Source organism: Adiantum capillus-veneris, chromosome 8, assembly GCF_014529385.1.
Source record: "Adiantum capillus-veneris isolate H3 chromosome 8, ASM1452938v2, whole genome shotgun sequence".
Lineage (NCBI taxonomy): Eukaryota > Viridiplantae > Streptophyta > Polypodiopsida > Polypodiales > Pteridaceae > Adiantum > Adiantum capillus-veneris.
In genome coordinates, this window is record NC_140938.1 from 38,138,821 (window position 1) to 38,157,637 (window position 18,817).

At 43.2% G+C, this 18,817-nt stretch overlaps 1 protein-coding gene across 1 annotated transcript; it reads left to right on the plus strand.

Moving 5' to 3' along the window:
- The first annotated feature begins 14,664 nt into the window (after nucleotides 1-14,664).
- LOC147451988 (GCN5-related N-acetyltransferase 1, chloroplastic-like) lies at nucleotides 14,665-15,574 on the plus strand. The gene has a single exon (XM_086518859.1). The coding sequence runs from the start codon at nucleotides 14,748-14,750 to the stop codon at nucleotides 15,474-15,476; it is 729 nt and encodes a 242-aa protein (XP_086374985.1). The 5' UTR covers nucleotides 14,665-14,747; the 3' UTR covers nucleotides 15,477-15,574.
- Nucleotides 15,575-18,817: the final 3,243 nt, after the last annotated feature.

Consider the following 18,817-nt stretch of genomic DNA (forward strand, 5'->3'; position numbering starts at 1 on the left):
GGAAGATGAAATAAACACTTTCCTTTTTGGTGTCAAGGATGTTAATGAGCAACTAATTTTTGCAAGACGAGTCATTTTTGACAGTTCACTTGTGTAGACTGTTCTTGATGCTTTGCCATATTTTTACTAGACTTTTGTTAGTACTTGGAGACTTATGACCGAATGAAATTGTGAAGTTGTCAAGTTTGATGCATTATGCACATTGTTGTTGTAAGAGTCACTTTCCAAAAAAAACATGACTAGGCAGCGTGCAGCTGAACAAGCTTTTATTGCAGCTCAAAGAAAAGGTGGGAACAACAATGTAACCACTTCTTATGGTTCTGTGCTACGAGTGGCAAAACTTCTTTTCCTGATGCTTCTATTGGCATCACTTTATCTGGCAATTCTGAAGATAAGGGCAAAAAGAAGATGCGTTGCCATTATTGTAAAGCTAATGATCACTTGATCAACTAGTGTTCATAATTATAGGCAAAAGAGGCTAAGAAGAAAGAGGCTGGATCCACTATAGGGTCCAATACAAGTGGAATGATTGTAGAGTCTTCTATCAAAGGAGATTATGATGTTGATGTTGATGCAGAATGGGATTTTAATTTAGAGTGCACTTATGATCCTATTGTCCATGATGCATGTATGTCAATTGATGCAGATTCACATGTGTGGTATTTTGAGAATGGTGCTACAAAGCACATTACCTCACATCGTGATTTGTTTACCTCTATTGAGTGTGTCTCTCATGGGAATACTATGACTAGTGCCAACAATGCCTCTTATCATGTTCAAGGAGTTGGAAAGATTGTGCTTACTATTGGAAATGACAATTCTTTCACACTTTGTTGATGCATTGTATGTACTTGGGATAAAAAAGAACCTTTTGTCTGTATCTGCACTTGCTAGACTTGGTCTCGTAGTCACATTTATGGATGACAGATGTACAGTTCATGATCTCAGTTTTGGTGAAGAAATTGTTGCATTTGTCCTTTTGTGTCGTGGATTGTATAAGCTCACTTTGTATGACAAGTGTGGACAAAATTTTGCAAATGCGGTTGCAAATTCAAGGGCCATTTCAGATGCAAAACTGTGGCATGCACATTTTGGGCATCTAAATTTTGCCAGTTTGCTGCATTTGCAGAAATCTGATATGGTTGCTTCTTTGCCGCCTCTTGAAGCACATGTCAAACATGTTTGTGAAGGTTGTATTTTGGGTAAAATGCAGTGTGCTAAGTTTCCAAAGGATGGTTCAGTTTGTGCTACATGCAAATTTCCACTTGTGCATAGTGATGTTTGTGGGCCTATGCAAACTCCATCCTTGGGAAATTACTTGTACTCATGACATTCATTGATGACTACTCCATGCATGCATGGGTAAATCCGTTGAAAGCTAAGTTTGAAGTGTTTATGTGCTTCAAGCAATTTCTTCCTACGGCTGAAAATGTCACGAAACGTTCTGGGCACCTTCCATTCCAATCGAGGGGGGGAGTAATGCCTCGTGAATTTAATGCATTTCTGGCTAGTTGTGGGATAAAACACAAATGTACAGAGCCCTATACGCCTCATCAAAATGGTGTTGTTGAGCGAAAAAATAGATCTCTTACAAAAATGCCACAATGTATGGTCAAGCGTCAAGCTTTACCACCTTCGTTTTGGCTTTCTTACCATATACATGTGGTAGTGATGTGTGTGAACACACTAGGACCGCCGGGCATTTTTTCCCTCTTTAGGAGGTTTTCCCCCCCGAGCATTGTATATACGCCCATCACTCTAGGGCTATCTATCTTTCCATTGCACACTAAGTAACACACTCTCTATTGTGTGCCTTGAGCTTCCTTCATCTTCTCCAAGCTGTGTGCGTTCCTCTGCAACCCTAATTCCAACAATTGGTATCAGAGCAGGTTACGACCTCCCGGACTTAGTTCCTCTACAACCCTAATTCCAACAATTGGTATCAGAGCAGGTTACGACCTCCCGGGCTTAGTCGTCAGCTGCTCCAACACACGCCTCCTCACTTTCTTCGATTACAGTGAGGTTTGGCGAGCGTTCTCGCAGGTCGAAAAATATTTTGGGTGAGCTCGTAGAGCAAAGTCTGCTTAGACTTCTGATTCGTGCTCATTTCGGCCTCCGTTTCCACTACAGGCAGGTCTGCACGGGCAATTTCGCCATTTTGTGCAAAATTTTTGTCAGTGTCGTTTTCTGTATAACAGGTGCCTTACAGTCTTCTACGGTTTGTGCCATATAGTACATGTTGCTCCCGCTCCGTTTCTCCTATTTTCGGGTAGTTTTCACATCAGGTGCAGCATTTACCATGGTTGACAACAACACAAATGTCTTCAAGATGTTTGCTGCTGAGGACAGGTTGGATGGGGACAATTACCCTATGTGGGCTTATATGATGCACCACGTTCTTGTGTCAAAGGGCGTCTGGAATATTGTGCAGGGCATTGATGTACGTCCTGGTTCTGAGGATGCAGGCGATGTTGAGGATGTTGCAGGTCTTTCTGCAAGGATGGCTGCTATTAGAGTTGTTTTGCCTACGGCAGAACAAGCTCGTTGGCATGTAAAGGATGCGCAGGTTCATGCATTGATTGTGTTGTCTGTGAAGCGCACCATTGTTCCTCACATATGTTCAACAAAATCTACAAAACAGGCTTGGGATATTCTAGCAGGTCTTTATGCAAGCCGCAATGAGGCTAAAATTGCTTTGCTGCGTAAAGAGCTGGAGTCGAAGATTATGCATGAGGAAGATGATATGGGCACTTTCCTTGCTAGTGTCAAGGATATCAATGAGCAACTTATTTCTGCAGGTGAAGCCATTTCAGATAGTTCCCTTGTGCAGACTGTTCTTGATGCCTTAACAGATTCTTACCAGACTTTTGCTAGTACTTGGAGACTTATGACCGAAGGAAATCCAGAAGTTGTCAAGTTTGATGCATTATGCACATTGTTGTTGCCAGAGTCACTTTCCAGAAAAAAGCAGGACTAGACAGCGTGCAATTGAACAGGCTTTTATTGCTTCTCAAAGAAAGAGTGGTAATAACAATGCAACCACTTCTTATGTGGGACGGTTAAGGAGCGAGCTCAACGAAGCGAGTTTTTTTTTTTTTTTTCATCCCACCACCACTACCTCCCATTGCCGCCCCTTAACAACCATCACCACCCACCACCACTACCTCCCATTGCCACCCCTTAACAACCATCACCACCCACCACCCTAGCCCACAACTGGTGGTTAGTGGTGCTAACTTACTACCACCATGTGCCACCCCTACTCCTACCACCACCACCCATTGCCGCCCCTCCCTCCAGTGGAGTAGCCAAGGACCTCCTCTCTCTCTCTCTCTCTCTCTCTCTCTCTCTCTCTCTCTCTCTCTCTCTCTCTCTCTCTCTCCCCCCCCCCCCCCCCCACCCCTCTCTCGTGTTGTCTTCCCTCTGTGCGTGTGTCTCTCTCTCGTTGTCTCCCCCTCCCACCCCCTACCCCCTCCCCTCCTCTCTCTCTCTCTCTCTCTCTCTCTCTCTCTCTCTCTCTCTCTCTCTCTCTCTCTCTCTCTCTCTCTCTCCCCCCTCCCTCCCTTCCTGGAGTGAGCTCCACCCCTCTCTCCCCCATCTCTCTCTCTCTCTCTCTCTCTCTCTCTCTCTCTACACTTTTCAATAACGTTAAAATTCTCCTCTCTTTCCCTCTGTCTCTCTAAAAAAAACCTAAAACATTAGCAATTTTGCTAGTGCCTTTGGTTTCTTTTTAAAGCAGACCCTCTCACCGCTCCCCTTCTCTCCCTCTCATGATCCCTCCAACCCATTCCCTCTCTTGCCCCCTGTTCTCTCTCTCTCTCTCTCTCTCTCTCTCTCTCTCTCTCTCTCTCTCTCTCTCTCTCTCTCTCTCTGTCCCCCTCCACTTGCCACCCCTCTCCCCACCCCCCCTAGTCCTTTTCTCTCTCTTTACTCCCACCACATCACCCCTCGAGTCCCTCCAACCCTAGAGAGAAATGAAACGAATTGTTATATTAGCTAAAATGGAATGAAATGCTATATTAAGAATTTTCATAGGTAAAAATGACATATGAGACCAAATTGATACAGTCTTGGTGGATATAATACAATGCATGGGTACAAAGGAAAATGAGAGAGAAAGAGGGGGGAGGGGAGGGGGGGAGATAGAGATAGAGAGAGAGAGGGAGGGAAGGGAGGGGCCAGCGGGGGAGGGAGAGGTAGATAGATATATTTTATATCGTCCTCGGACGTCAAATATGACATATGGGACCAAAATTACATGTGATGTAGTATTTGTATCGCTGATGAGTGATTCTTGATAGTCCAAAATTGTGGTGATGAGAGTCGCAATGGAGAGCCCACACTATGGCTGGGAGAGGAAAGTGTGTAGGTCTAGGTCATGGCTGAAAATGTGAAGGAAGTAAGTTTGCATGTGACCAAAAGCTGAGCACTCTAGAAGTGTGTAGGTCTAGGTCATGCCTGAAAATGTGAAGGAAGTAAGTTTGCATGTGACCAAAAGCTGAGCACTCTAGAAGTGTGTGGTACTCAGACTCTCGAACTTGAAGTGAAAGGGAGGGAGAGAGAGAGGGGGGGGGGGGGGGGGGGGGGGGGATTGTGAGAGGGGGAGAGTGGAGTGTAGGTTTTTTTTTTTTTTTCTAAGGGAAAGAAATGGAGTGTTAGGGGTGCTTAGGCCAAAAAAAAAAGTCATCCAAAGCACCAACGAAAAAACCTACACTCCACTCTCCCCCTCTCACAATCCCCCCCCGCTGCGCGTGCCCAAACCTGCCCTTCCCTTGCGGACCCCTCTCCCCCCTTCTCTCTCATTTTATTTTGTACCTAGACATTGTATTAGTTCCACCAAGAATGTATCAGTTTGGTCGCATGGGTCATTTTGGCCTTTTAAGGACAATTAACATAGCATTTTATTTCATTTCTCATTGGGATTGGAGGGACTCAATCGACAATGTGACAGGAGGCAAAGAAAGAAAAAAGGAAGATGCAGTGGGAGAGAGATCAATAGAGAGAGAGAGAGAGAGAGAGAGAGAGAGAGAGAGAGAGAGAGAGAGAGATGGGGGAGAGAGGGGTGGAGCTCACTCCATGAAGGGAGGGAAGGCGAGAGAGAGAGAGAGAGAGAGAGAGAGAGAGAGAGAGAGAGAGAGAGAGAGGGAGAGTCTACCCTTGCCACCCTTCCCTCTCGTCCTAGTGTGTGTGTGTGTGTGTGTGTGTGTGTGTGTGAGAGAGAGAGAGAGAGAGAGAGAGAGGGGGGGGGGGGTAGGGGGTGGGAGGGGGAGACAACAAGAGAGAGGGGTGGCGGGCGAGAGAGAGACACTCGCACAAAGGGAAGATAGCATGAGAGAGAGAGAGAGAGAGAGAGAGAGAGAGAGAGAGAGAGAGAGAGAGAGAGAGAGAGAGAGAGAGAGAGAGAGAGGGGTTATAGAGTGACTAAGAAGAGAGAGAGAGAGAGAGAGAGAGAGAGAGAGAGAGAGAGAGAGAGAGAGAGAGAGAGAGAGAGAGAGAGAGAAAGAAGAGAGTAGGAGATAGGAGGACTTTAGGGAAGGGATGGTGGTTTCTAGAGGAGGAGCTGGAGGAAGGGAAGGTGGTTAGAGGAGTAGATGGAGAGAGGAGGTGGAGGAGAGGAAGGATTTTGGAGGAGGAGGCTGAGGAGGAGGAGGAAGGGAAGTGGAGGAAGCACATGGGCGGCAAGAGGAGGAAGGGGAGGTAGGAAGGTTGGCACTCCAAAAAAAAAAAAAAGCTCGCTCCGTCAAGCTCACTCGAAGACCTAACTCCTTATGGTTCTGCTGCTTCTGTTCCTAATGCTTCTGCTGGCAGCACTTCGTCTGGCAATTCTGGTGATAAGGCCAAAAAGAAGATGCATTGCCATTATTGTAAAGGTAATGATCACTTGATCAAGCAGTATCCTAAGTTGAAGGCCAAAGAGGCTAAGAAGAAAGAGGGTGGTTCCATTGCAAATGCTGGTTCCACTACAAATGCAGCCATTGTTGAGTCTTCTGTGAAAGGAGACTGTGTTGCTGATGTTGATGCAGAATGGGCTTTTAGCGCAGAGTGCACTTACAATCCTGCTATCCATGATGCATGCTTGTCAGTTGTGTTGCAGATTCACATGTGTGGTATTTTGATAGTGGTGCTACAAAGCACATTACCTCACATCGTGAATTGTTCACCTCTCTCGAGTCTGTCCCTCATGGGAATTCAGTCACTTGTGCCAACAATGCCTCTTATCCGGTTCAGGGAGTTGGAAAGATTGTGCTTATTGCTGCTAATGGCAGTTCTTTCACTTGTTGATGCACTTTATGTACCTGGGATCAAGAAGAATCTTTTGTCTGTATCTGCATTTGCTAGACTTGGACTTGTAGTCAAATTTGTGGATGACAGATGTACAGTTCATGATCTCAGTTTTGGTGATGAAATCGTTGCATCTGGGCTTTTGGGCCGTGGGCTATATAAGCCTACTTTGTATGACAAGTGTGGACAAAATTTTGCAAATGCAGTTGCAAATTCAAGGGCTATTTCAGATGCAAAACTTTGGCATGCACGTTTTGGTCATCGAATTTTGCGAGTTTGCTGGGTTTGCAGAAATCTGATATGGTTGCTTCTTTGCCACCTCTTGAAGCACCTGTCAAACATGTTTGTGAAGGCTGTGTTTTGGGTAAGATGCAACGTTCTAAGTTTCGGTCACTTACGGAAATGGCACGATGTATGGTCAAAAGTCAAGCTTTGCCGCATTCTTTTCGGCTCAAGGCCATCATGTGTGCCACTTATGTACTAAACAGGTGTCCTACAAAAGCTTTGCAGTCTATTACTCCATATGAAGCATGGCATGATAGAAAGCCTTCTATTGAGTACATGTGTGTTTTTGGCTGTTTGGCATATGCTTTGGTGCCACAAACACAGCGAAGAAAATTGGATGATAAGGATGTCATATGTATTTTTGTTGGTTATAGTGCTGAAAGCAAAGGTTACAAGTATCATCCGCAAACAAAACGTATTCTGGTTTCACGGGATGTAGTGTTTGTGGAAGATTCTGATCAGGCCTTGCTGTCATGTACTAGAGACAGTAATGTAAGCTCACAGGACATTTATGACACTTTGTTGCCTCTTTTCGGTGGTGGAAATACGAACGTAAGTTCCAACGAGGCAAATGTACAGCCTATGGGGGTTTCTGAAAATGTTACAGATCAACCTATTACTGATGCAGATGTACATGATGTACTTGATGAGGAAAGAACTGAAAATGAGCATGCTAGAGGTATGCCAAAATGGCTGGTGCACACTTTGCGTGAAGTAAATTGGATGCACCTTTGTCTAGTCGTACTCGTTCAGGCTCTCGCCATGCATCTTATGCATCAAATTGTTATGCTTTGGTTGTGTCTAGCTTACATGATGTTGAGGAGCCACTGTCTTTTGATGAAGCACATAATTCAGAAAATTGGATGGTTGCCATGCAATCAGAATACAATCCATTTATAGAAAATGACACATGGACTTTATGTGATTTGCCTCCTAGCAAAAAGGCCATTGGTACGAAGTGGGTTTACAAGTTGAAACGCAAGCCGGATGGTGAGATCAATAGCCATAAGGGTCGACTTGTTGCAAAGGGTTATGCACATAAAAAAGGCATAGTTTATGAAGAGACTTTTGCTCTCACTTGTCGTATGACTAATGTGTGTCTTTCCATTGCACACTAAGTAACACACTCTCTATTGTGTGCCTTGAGCTTCCTTCGTCTTCTCAAGCCGTGTGCGTTTCTCTACAACCCTAATTCCAACAGGCTTTAGGCTGTCATGTGTGCCACTTATGTACTCAACAGGTGTCCTGCAAAAGTGCTGCAATCTATGACTTCATATGAAGCATGGCATGACAAAAAGCCATCTATTGAGCACATGCGTGTTTTTGGTTGTTTGGCTTACGATTTAGTGCCATAAGCGCAGTGCAAAAAATTGGATGATAAGGCTATCAAATGCATTTTTGTTGGTTATAGTATTACAGGTTGTACCATCCGCAAACAAAGCGTATTTTGGTCTCACATGATGTTGTGTTTGTAGAAGATTCTGTTCAACCTTTGTTGTCATGTACTAGAGATAGTAATGTAAGCTCACTAGACATTTATGACAGTTTATTGCCTCTTTTCAATGGTGGAAGTTTGAATGTAAATTCAAATGAGACAATCATACAACCTATGGGGGTTTCTGAAAATGTTACAGATCAACTTATTACTGATGCAAATGTACATGATGGACTTGATGAGGAAAGGGTTGAAAATGAGCAGGCGAGAGGTACGCTGAAATGGCTGGTGCACACTTTACGTGACAATAAATTGGATGCACCTTTGTCTAGTTGTACTCGTTCAGGTTCTCACCATGCCTCTTATGCATTAGATTGTTATGCTTTGGCTATGTCTAACTTATGTGATATAGAGGAACCTCTATCTTTTGATGAAGCATAGAATTCAAAAAATTAGATTGCTACCATGCAATTAGAATATGATGCACTTATAGAAAATGACACTTGGACTTTATGTGATTTGCCTCCTGGGAAAAAGGCCATTGGTACAAAGTGGGTTTACAAGTTGAAACGCAAGAAAGATGGTGAGATTCATCGCCATAAGGCTCGACTTGTTGCAAAAGGCTATGCGCAACAAAAAGGCATAGATTATGAAGAAACTTTTGCTCCCACTTATCATATGACTACTGTTCGTTTTCTATGTGCATTGCTAGCTCATTTTGGTTGGGATATACATTAATCTGATATTGTTATTGCTTTCTTAAATGGTGACATTTTTTAGGAAGTCTATGTAACACAGCCTCGCGGTTTTGTCGAGAAAGGACAAGACGACAAAGTATGTAGATGTAGGAAGGCTTTGTATGGGTTAAAGCAATCTCCTTATGCTTGGTATGAGAAAGCTGACACTCATTTGGTCAAACGAGGCTTTCGTAATAACAGTCCAATAGAAAGCACATTGTATGTCAAGTGTGAGGGAGATGTACTTCTCATTGTTGTTCTTTATGTGGATGATTTGCTGATCACTCGTCCCAATGAGGCACATATTGCTGAATTTAAGGCTGATTTGAATTCTGCTTTCAAGATGAAAGATTTGGGGTTGTTGCATCATTACTTGGGCATAAAGTTCAAGCAATGTGATAGTGGTATTGCCTTGTGTTATAAAAGTTACATAGAGACATTGATATGTAAGTTTGGACTTGAGGATTGCAAACCTATTGCCACTCCCATGGAAACATGTTTGAAGTTGAGTCTACATGATGCTGGTGATCCTGCTGATGTCACTCTTTACCAAACTGCTGTTGACTGTCTCATTTATGTATGCAACACAAGGCCGGATATTCAATTTGCAATCTCACTGGTTAGCAAATTTATGCATAGCCCAGGGTCTAAGCATTGGCAGGTAGTCAAGAGGATTTTTCACTACTTGAGAGGCACATTGCATCTTGGCTTGTTTTATCCCAAGGGGGGATCATTGCCGCCAGATTTACATGCTTTTTTCAGACTCAGATTGGGTTGATTGTTATGGCACGCGAGTGTCCACAAGTGGTTTTTGTTTCATGCTTGGCAGTTCATGTATTTCATGGTTGAGCAAGAAGCAACCTGCTGTGGCCACTTCTAGTTGTGAGGCTGAGTACATGACAATTTTCAAAGCTACAATTGAGTGTGTATGGCTCAGACGCCTTATGGCTGATTTGGGTGTTGGACAAGACATTGCCAACATCATCTACACTGATAGTCAGAGCGCATTGGCAGTTGCGAGGAACCTAGGTTTTCATGCTCGCACAAATCACATTGAGGTGCATTACCACAATGTCAGGGAGAGGCTCTCAGCAGGAGAAATCAACTTGGCTTATGTGCCAACACAGGACAACCTTGCAGATCTTTTCACAAAGGTATTGTCTCATGAGAAGTTTGAAGCTTTCCGCAAAGCTTTGGGGAATGTCACACAAGAGTAAAGGGAAGTTCCATGCCCTAAGGATTGATCTTGTCCTTAGGGCATGACACTTCCCTTTACTCTTTGTGCCAGCCCTCATTCACAGCATTACTCCCAAGGGGGATTTGTTACTATATACATGTGGTAGTGATGTGTGTGAACACACTAGCACCACCGGGGCATTTTTCCCTCTTAAGGAGTTTTTTATCCCATGCATTGTATATACGCCCATCACTCTAGGGCTATCTATCTTTCCATTGTAGACTAAGTAACACACTCTCTGTTGTGTGCCTTGAGCTTCCCTCGTCTTCTCCAAGCTGTGTGCATTTCCTTGCAACCCTAATTCCAACAAAAACAATGACAACAATCAACAAACCCCATCATCTGATTAACATTGAAGTTGGTCGGCTCTACTAGTTGTTTAGGGAGCATGATCTATGTATAGTAAAATTATGCTATGTACAATGAAATGCTCCAAGGATTGTGTAAATGAATAACATCTATTCATTACTTTGCAAGCATCACAAAAAATGGAAATTTGTTGCTGGTACTAATACAAGTGAAAAAGTTTAGGAGTTGGTGGTGGGAGGAGATGAGCGGGAAGAGAGAGAGAGAGAGAGAGAGAGAGAGAGAGAGAGAGAGAGAGAGAGAGAGAGAGAGAGAGAGAGAGAGAGAGAGAGAGAGATGATAGCAACTCATTGGTTGAGATACATGATCAACAATTCAACACTTCATCAATATGGCATAATAAAATAAAATAAAACTACAACAAACTCTTTATAGTATTGTTTTCTTCAATATTATGGTATTTTGTTTGGGGTCGTTGTGTGGTGCTCATGTTACATGCGAGGGAATGATAGAAAAACATGGTTTCTTATCGATATGAGTTGCTCAGATACGTGATTTGGACTAAAAAGCTATTTTTTGTTTGTCGAAGACGAGACATAGTAGGGGGTGGGGGGGGAGGGGACGGACATATGTGTTGTAGTGATTGCAGGTACAACTAGCTAGCCATCAAGTGTCAAGCAAGCAATCTATATGATATACACTCTCTGTAAAGGGGAGTTAGACACTCTCTGTATAAGAGAGAGAGAGAGAGAGAGAGAGAGAGAGAGAGAGAGAGAGAGAGAGAGAGAGAGAGAGAAGAGAAGAAGAAGAAGAAGAAGAGAATTTCAACGTCGTAGAAAACTACTCCACCCATGCATGGGAAGCTCCTCAAGCACCTTCCTCATCAAGTTTGTAGGGTCTCTTTTTGACTCAAGCACCTTACCCCCCATGCATCGGAAGCTTCTCAAGCACCTTCCTCATTAAGTATGACAAGCACCTCAAGTACCTTAGTCATCAAGCACAACAAGCACCTTAGTCATCAAGCAGGACAAGCACCTCAAGCTTAGGTCGGGTTCCCACCTCAAGCTCAGCCGTAGCTTGCCTAAGGTCAAAGGACTTTTCACACTAACTATTAGAGGTCTTTAATGCAGCTAACCCTAAGGTCTTTTAAGCTCCATTAGATGCACGTTGCTCTTTGATAGACTACCTCCTTCTGGACCCGTATTGAGATGTAACCATCTCTCCTCTTGGTCCCCTATTGAGATAAGTCTAGAAGCACTTATTGCACATTGCTCTTTGGTAGAGACCGTCTCCTTTTGGACCCCTATTGAGATGCAACCATCTCTCCTTTTGGTCCCCTGTTGAGATAGGTCTAGAAGCACATGTCTCTATTCTAACTCTTGTTCCCGTTTATTCTCCCACATTAAATGATCAGAGAAAATCATTTGGGTTAGTTAGGTATTAGATTTTATGACAGAACTTAAAGGAGCAAAGCATTCATTTGAAGTCAAGTACTCACTCTACAAAATGTAGCAATCAATTACATAACCAGACAAACATTCTTAATCATGTGTGAGCTTGAGAGAAACATGAGAGAAAAGAGGAAAATTTATAAGCTTGGAATCACAAAGTTGATATATTTTGGTAAATTAACGACTATGTCTCTTATGCAGTCTTTTTTTAGGAGTGCGACTGATGCTATTTGGATTTGAGGCTTTTGAGTGTGTGCAATTGAGCTTACAATATTCTAGTCCTTTGTTTGATCACTAATGTGGGTGCCTCCCGCCCCCAAAGCTTTGTTGAGGTAGGAGTTCAATAAAAAATTGTTGTAGTTGGTAAAAGGGATTGTTGTAGTTAGTAAAAGGGATTTAAGAAAATCTAAAACTTGGAATTCTTAGCATGATTTCTCCTTGGCTTGGATTTTTGACTTTGTCCTTTTCTTCGTAGCTATACCCTTTTCTTTGTCATGTCTTAGTGGAGAAAGATTCACTTTAGGTCTATAAACTAACAGTATATTGGGTGGTTCAAATTGCTCGAAGAAGTTGGCCTTGCCATCAAAGGGTTGTAAAGAGGCGTTGATTTCCCCTATATATCCTTCTTTGAAATTCTAGTCATCATAGTAGCTTTGATCATTTTGGTCATCGGGATCCACATGGTATAGATTCCTTCATAATACCCTTGCACTTGTAAGGTTTCTTTGGCAACCCACGCTCTCTATACCTTGTGTTGAATTAGTGGAGATGTTGCTTTACCTTAGACCTTGTTGCAAATTGTTGACTCCTTTTGAGGCTTCTGTTTTAGGTGAGCTTGTGTTGAAGATGACTTTGCCTTTTCTTCCTCAATTCTTATTGTGACTAGAAGGGTCCTTGATTGAGTTGTGTTAGTCATCGAGACTTTAATTGTGTTGCATATTGTCACAAACTACACACCATTAGCATCCCAATCCATTTGATACTTTATTGATGCATCCTTTCTCGAAAAGGATTGCTTGTTGCACGCATGCTTTAGGTTGAGCAACATAGAAAGTGCATGCTTCCTTCTTCCCTTGAACTTGCCATTGATACTACCTTCTCGATAGTCTACGAAGCGGCATTAGCCAAGCATGATAGCATTATGTTAGTTGGCGCTATTGCGGTTGATTGAAGTTGAAGGTATGCTTCATACTATGTTTGCATTTGCATTGAGTCTAAGAAAGCTACAAAATTTAGACCATTTACCTCAAAGTTCACCAATCGTGGTGGGTTGTGATCCTCTTCTTTGGTGACAATGCTATGCACTTGTAACTACATCGGCTTACGTGCCCCTTCCTTTGAGCTTTGTCTATTTGCACTTTGACTTGCTCTTTGCATACATGGTTGGCGTTAAGTGACTCTAACCTAATTGCATTACCATTAGTGATTCATGATTAGCCTCGTCACTAATTGACACACCCCTAGGGAAGTGAGATCAATGGCCCATATTAGGCGTCACGAGGCGGGTGCAATCTGGGCCGTCTGATTGCTTGGTGTGAACTCGGGAGGTATGTGCACCACACCAAATTTAGTGTGAACTCAATGTGAACTAAGTGTGAGTTTGGTGTGAACTTGGGAGGGTATGCACACCATACCAAATTTGGTGTGAACTCAACGTGAACAAAGTGTGAACTAGGTGTAAACTTATCAGCGACGATGTGATCTATAAACTTAACATACACATACCTTTCAATGAGCGTGCGATAGTTTAGCGGTGAGGTTTGATTCGGACGAGTTCTTCGAAAACATGAGAATGTTTTGCATTCCCCAGGAAATCCAATGATGATGATCAACTCACAATCGTGAGCTGTGCAATAGTGACATGGCATGACTAGGGAGTTCATCATATCTACGGGCACTTAAAAAATAAGTGAAAGGATCTCAACGACTTTCAAAAACAATAAGAAAGTGATAAAATTGTTAGATTGAATTAAACTGGTATCAGTGTTTGGGAAAGGATTGCCTCAGCTTAGTCTTGAGCCGATTGAAAATCGAGACTAGCTAACTACAAACCATGGTAAACGGAAGAAAAATCGATGAAGTATGTCCAAAATTTTTACAAATCTCAAAAATTCTGCTATTATTTCTGATTTTCTTTTTTGTGAATAAGAAACTCGATTAGCAACCGTTTAATAAAAGAGACTTTCTCAAACGTTAACATCGACTGAAATCAAGCTATAAAATGCAAGAAATGTAAAGCCATGTGAAGTTGTGGAATGAAAGGTGAAATAAAAAGAACTAATTAATATATATGTGTGTGTATAAACTTTATTAGAATTATGCAAAGTGAAGCTTCACTTTAGCATTCTAAAACAATAGAACTCAATAAAAACATGTGTGTGTGTGTGTAAAATTTACTAAAACTTATGTAAGATGAAACTTCACTTTAGCATTCTAAAACAATAGAATTCAAGAAAAGTAAAGACATGTCAGAATATGAAATGAAAGGTAAGTCTCCATCGCGTCACTACATAAAATGAAAGGAGTCTCCCTAACCCAACACAACATTAAGAACTAGTTCACATGGAGCATTTGTTCGCAACTGGTTGCCAACTAGTTGCAAACTTTTCTTGTTCCCGTGATAAGTTGCCAAGGAAAAGGCAATTGGTTGCCAACCAGTTGCAAGCCTGCTCCTAGGTGAGGGGGTGGAGCAGCCTAGGAATTGCAGAAAGCGACAAACATTTTCGGCTTTGCAAGGAATACAACAGGCCATTTTTGGCTTCGTCGAATTGTAGGGAATAAAACGGGCTATTTTTTATTCAAATTTCGGATTTCTAGGCCTCCACATGAACTGGATGGTTGCCAGTTGCCGGTTTGCAACCAGCAGCACACGTGAACTGGCTCTAAGGGTTTCTTTTAGGAAACCAAAAAGACCTTTGGCTCACCACGTGAAGAGGAAAATGGGGGACGGCGAGTGTCGCGGTGTGGGCAGTTGGCACTGGATGGTTGCCACTGGTTGAGGACTGGCTCGAGGAATGGCCACGCGTGTGCCACTCTCCTCTGCTTCACCTGAACATCAAAAGTACGCGTTCCAGCACAGCATCGAAGTCAACCTCGCAGGCCTCGCAAGCAGGAGATCGAACCTGCGGTGGACGATCAGGTCATCGCTGGCCGCTTCCTGCTTCTCTACTCCCCCGCAAGGTGCTTGGAAGCCATGGCTATGTGCCCCCTGCTCCCCTTCTGCAGCTTCTCAAAGCACCCTGGGAGTCACAGAGACGGAAGCAGAGGCTTTTGGTGTCACTGAAACAGGGAGCTTCAGTGTGAGTGACGAAACCCTTCTTGCCCGCGGCTTCGAGCTTCATAATTCTTTACAGGGCATCGACCTTGACCACCTTAACGACCTTTTTGTCAAGGTTGGCTTTCCTCGCCGCCAAAAGCAGAAGCTCGAGCGCGCACTGCAACATACTTCATCAATCCGCTGGCTCCAAGAGGTGAAGTCTCATAAACTTGTTGCCTTTGCACGTGCTACTGGAGATGATGTGTTCAATGCCATTATCTGGGATGTAGTTGTTGATCCCTCATACCAGGGCCTTGGCTTAGGTAAGGCTATTATGGAAAGACTCATGGTAGACCTTCTAAGCAAAGGGATTACCAATATTGGTCTTTATGCTGAACCAAATGTTGTTGGATTCTACAAGCCACTCGGGTACATAGCTGACCCACAAGGTATCCGCGCCATGGCTTATTCTCGGAAAGGGAAATGATTTGTCATCATACCATTCCAGATGTATGTCTTTGTAAAGTATACTGAGGTTAGCATAGCTCATTTGTGTTACAAGTGATTAATCTCTATTGGGCAAAATGTACTCTTGTAAGTGTGCAATTTTTTTGTTTGTGTGTGTGTGTGTGTCTGAGAGAGAGAGAGAGAGAGAGAGAGAGAGAGAGAGAGAGAGAGAGAGATCTGTTTTTATGTTTATTAGAGGCAGAAGTTGGATATGAGACAAATCAAATATACATGTATAATGTGTGTGTTCTCCATGTATCAGGAAAGGAGGACAATAGTACAAAGTAACAAAATGTGGTCTTGTGATAGGGGGTGATTCATGGGAGGCTAGGATACAAGATACAGGTGCACATCTATATGCTTAAGGAAGTACAATGATGAAGTGTGCTGACTAGCTCCTTTGTCGAATTGGGGGTGTAAGATTTGGTACAGGGGTAGGTGTGGTGTAAGGGATTGTGCACATGATCAATGTTGGGTTTGCCATCATTTGAGAAAATCTCTCTCCTGGGCTGCGTGGTGGGGAGTCTAAATCTCCTAGATCTATACGTGATGGAGTCTTGGAGTTGCATATCTAGGAACTTGGAGGTATCTCTTACCTTTGATCATGTCACGGGGACGGGCACCAAGTGTCAACGGAAAAGAATAGACTGAACATTTTTAAGCACTTCAAATAACAACTGAACTGAAAGAGATAGAGAGTGCACGACACACGAGACAGGGAGTGGCAAAGTTCCACCTTGAGAGAGCACTGGCCCCAAACCTTGGCGCCCCTTTCGGTATTTCTTTATATTGCTTGAACTCAGTACATTGCCGGTACTCCATCCTCTGCACCTTCACGGAGAAGGCTCAACAGCAACTGGTCCAAAAGCTGCCAGCATGTTTTGCGAAAATCAGTACAAGTGCCACGTCATTAGCGTAAGACGCGAAAATCAGTACAAGTGCCATGTCAATATGTCAGCATAATTTTTGAGCGTCCGTATAGCTGCCACCTCATCATCTTCTACTCTTAAAGATTTGTGTGTGTGTGTATTGGTCCTGCTTTATTTTAAAGGTCTCTAGGTCATTTGGGCCCCATCGGACGGGGTCCGATAAGTTGGTGGAATCTTCTTTTGCTTCTTCTTCTTCTTCTGCTGCTTCTTAGGGTTTAGGCCCCTCGAGTGGGATGTGTAGGTTGGCTCCGTTCTTCAATGGCTTTACACGCAAGCAGTTTGTGACATCCCCCCTTCTTGAAAGAAAGTAATCGCAGAGAAAGTAATCGTCTGCGATTACAACATATCTGCAAAATAACTCAAGTTAGCTCAAAAATTTGCGAGTGTCATTCTGATGGACATTTCAAGGGACAATCAGTTTTCTCATTTCAAATTGGAGCTCTTGATATCTTGGGTTGTTGGCTTCCCAGAAAAATCTCATCCAATAAGGAGTCTCATTCCAGATTGGAGGATTTCCGACGAATCAAGGGAACTAGATGCAAGTTCATCAGAGGATTCCAAGGAAGAAAGGGGATCAGATGATAGCTCGTCTCAGGGTTCCGATGATTGAGGCTAACATGCCAATGGACAGGGGAGGGTAGCAAAGCTACCCATAGGTCCCACGGCACAAGGAAAGAAAAGAAAGGGAATGAGTTAGTAGATTAGAGAATTCCCCAGATCCAGGTGAGGTGCCATTGGATAGGGAGTTTGAGGAGCAACCTAAAGTGGAAGAGAACGAGGAGATTCTCGTTCTGGAATAGATACTGGCTCACAAGGAAAGGAAAGTGAAAGGTAAAGTGAACGGTGGTTCTCAGTCAAGAACTATCCGGCATTGGCTGCGAAGTGGATGGAGGAGGACGACCTAGCAGATACTCCTTAGATAGTGGAACTTTACCTTGAGGCTTTTGGTCTAGCTTCGACTATTCCAAGAGTTCCCGATGATCAACGTGTTGAATTTGGTGCAGCCGGGAACTGCAAAAGAGGGGAGTTACTCCGATTCTTTGTCACAAATAACCTAGATGGAATAAAGTCACTAACTTCCTTTGGATTTTAGGGATACTGATGGGGCTGACAATATTCTATCGAATGACTTTATGAAAGAAGTAGTTCCAACTGGGAATTCCCGAAATGAATTTGTTATATGTGCTCTCTCATGTGAGTAGTGTTTGAGTGCATGTTTGAAAGATGAAATGACTGTAGCATTTCGGTCTTGTTTTCGGGAAAGATGAAATGGACATGATAGTAACAAGATTTAGTCAATCGAGACATCTGTGGGAGATCAGTGACAGATCTAGATGTGATTGCTAAATACGTTGCCATAGATCATGATTCTCATCGAAGATCTCAATGGAAGTAGTGATGTGATTGATCAATGACTGATGTCTTTGTAGAAGTGCTGGATTGGTGGAGTCTGGTGCATGAATACATAGAGTGAGTGTCTGTTGAAGAAAGTTTTTGTCTTTTGGTTGTTTTTGCAGGCGTAATCGAGGGCGATTACAATTCTTTCAAGAGGGGGAAATGTCACAAGTGATGACGTGGCATGGCCAATTGGAAGGGAAATGGTCGAGTGGATGAGAGACAATAAACGGAGCAACTTAAAGAACTTATGGAGCATTGGTCGAGAGACCTAAAACCCTAAAAAGAAAAAGCTTGACATGAAGAAGAGATTTTCGTAAATTGCGTTGACATGCTGACGGGGCGGCCCGTACCGATGGTAACGTGGTAGGATTGTACGAATTTTCCGGATTTTGCACTGCTCTGTATGTATTGTAGCTTTACCTTGAGGCCTTTGGGTTACAACCTACGTATGCCCCAACCCAACGTCTACAAAGGAGGGGTAATGATAGAACTAGCACATCAAATGTACTCATGGATTCAGTGCAATAGCAGCGTACATTGTTTGACGGAAGTATGAAGGTCTCATTAAGTCATTTGTACACATGTTTTGACAGTCTTTCTTGCAGATACATGCGATGATAAAAGGGTGCTTACCACACTAAATCATCTATGGCATGTATATATGGCACGCAATTGAGGACGTTTGCGATTTTAAGAGGGCGGTATGTCACGAGGACGTGGCAATTGCTAACTTGAGTTGTTGGTTTCTTTTCGATGATTTTTGTTTAATTTTTGGGACCCTCTTTTTGAAGGTGCAAATGCCTGGACATTGTATGGCCAGTGTGAAACGGTTGACGGCTGAGAGTTTCACCCGCAGTCGAGAAGGGCAAGTCGCCATGAGATGGTCGGGCTCGTCGGCACTGGAATCCGAGCAGTAAAAGGGTGTCTAGGCTCAGTTCAAAGTCATTTAAGCCCCTTGTGATACTTATAAGTTGGTGAGTACTAGGGAATTAAC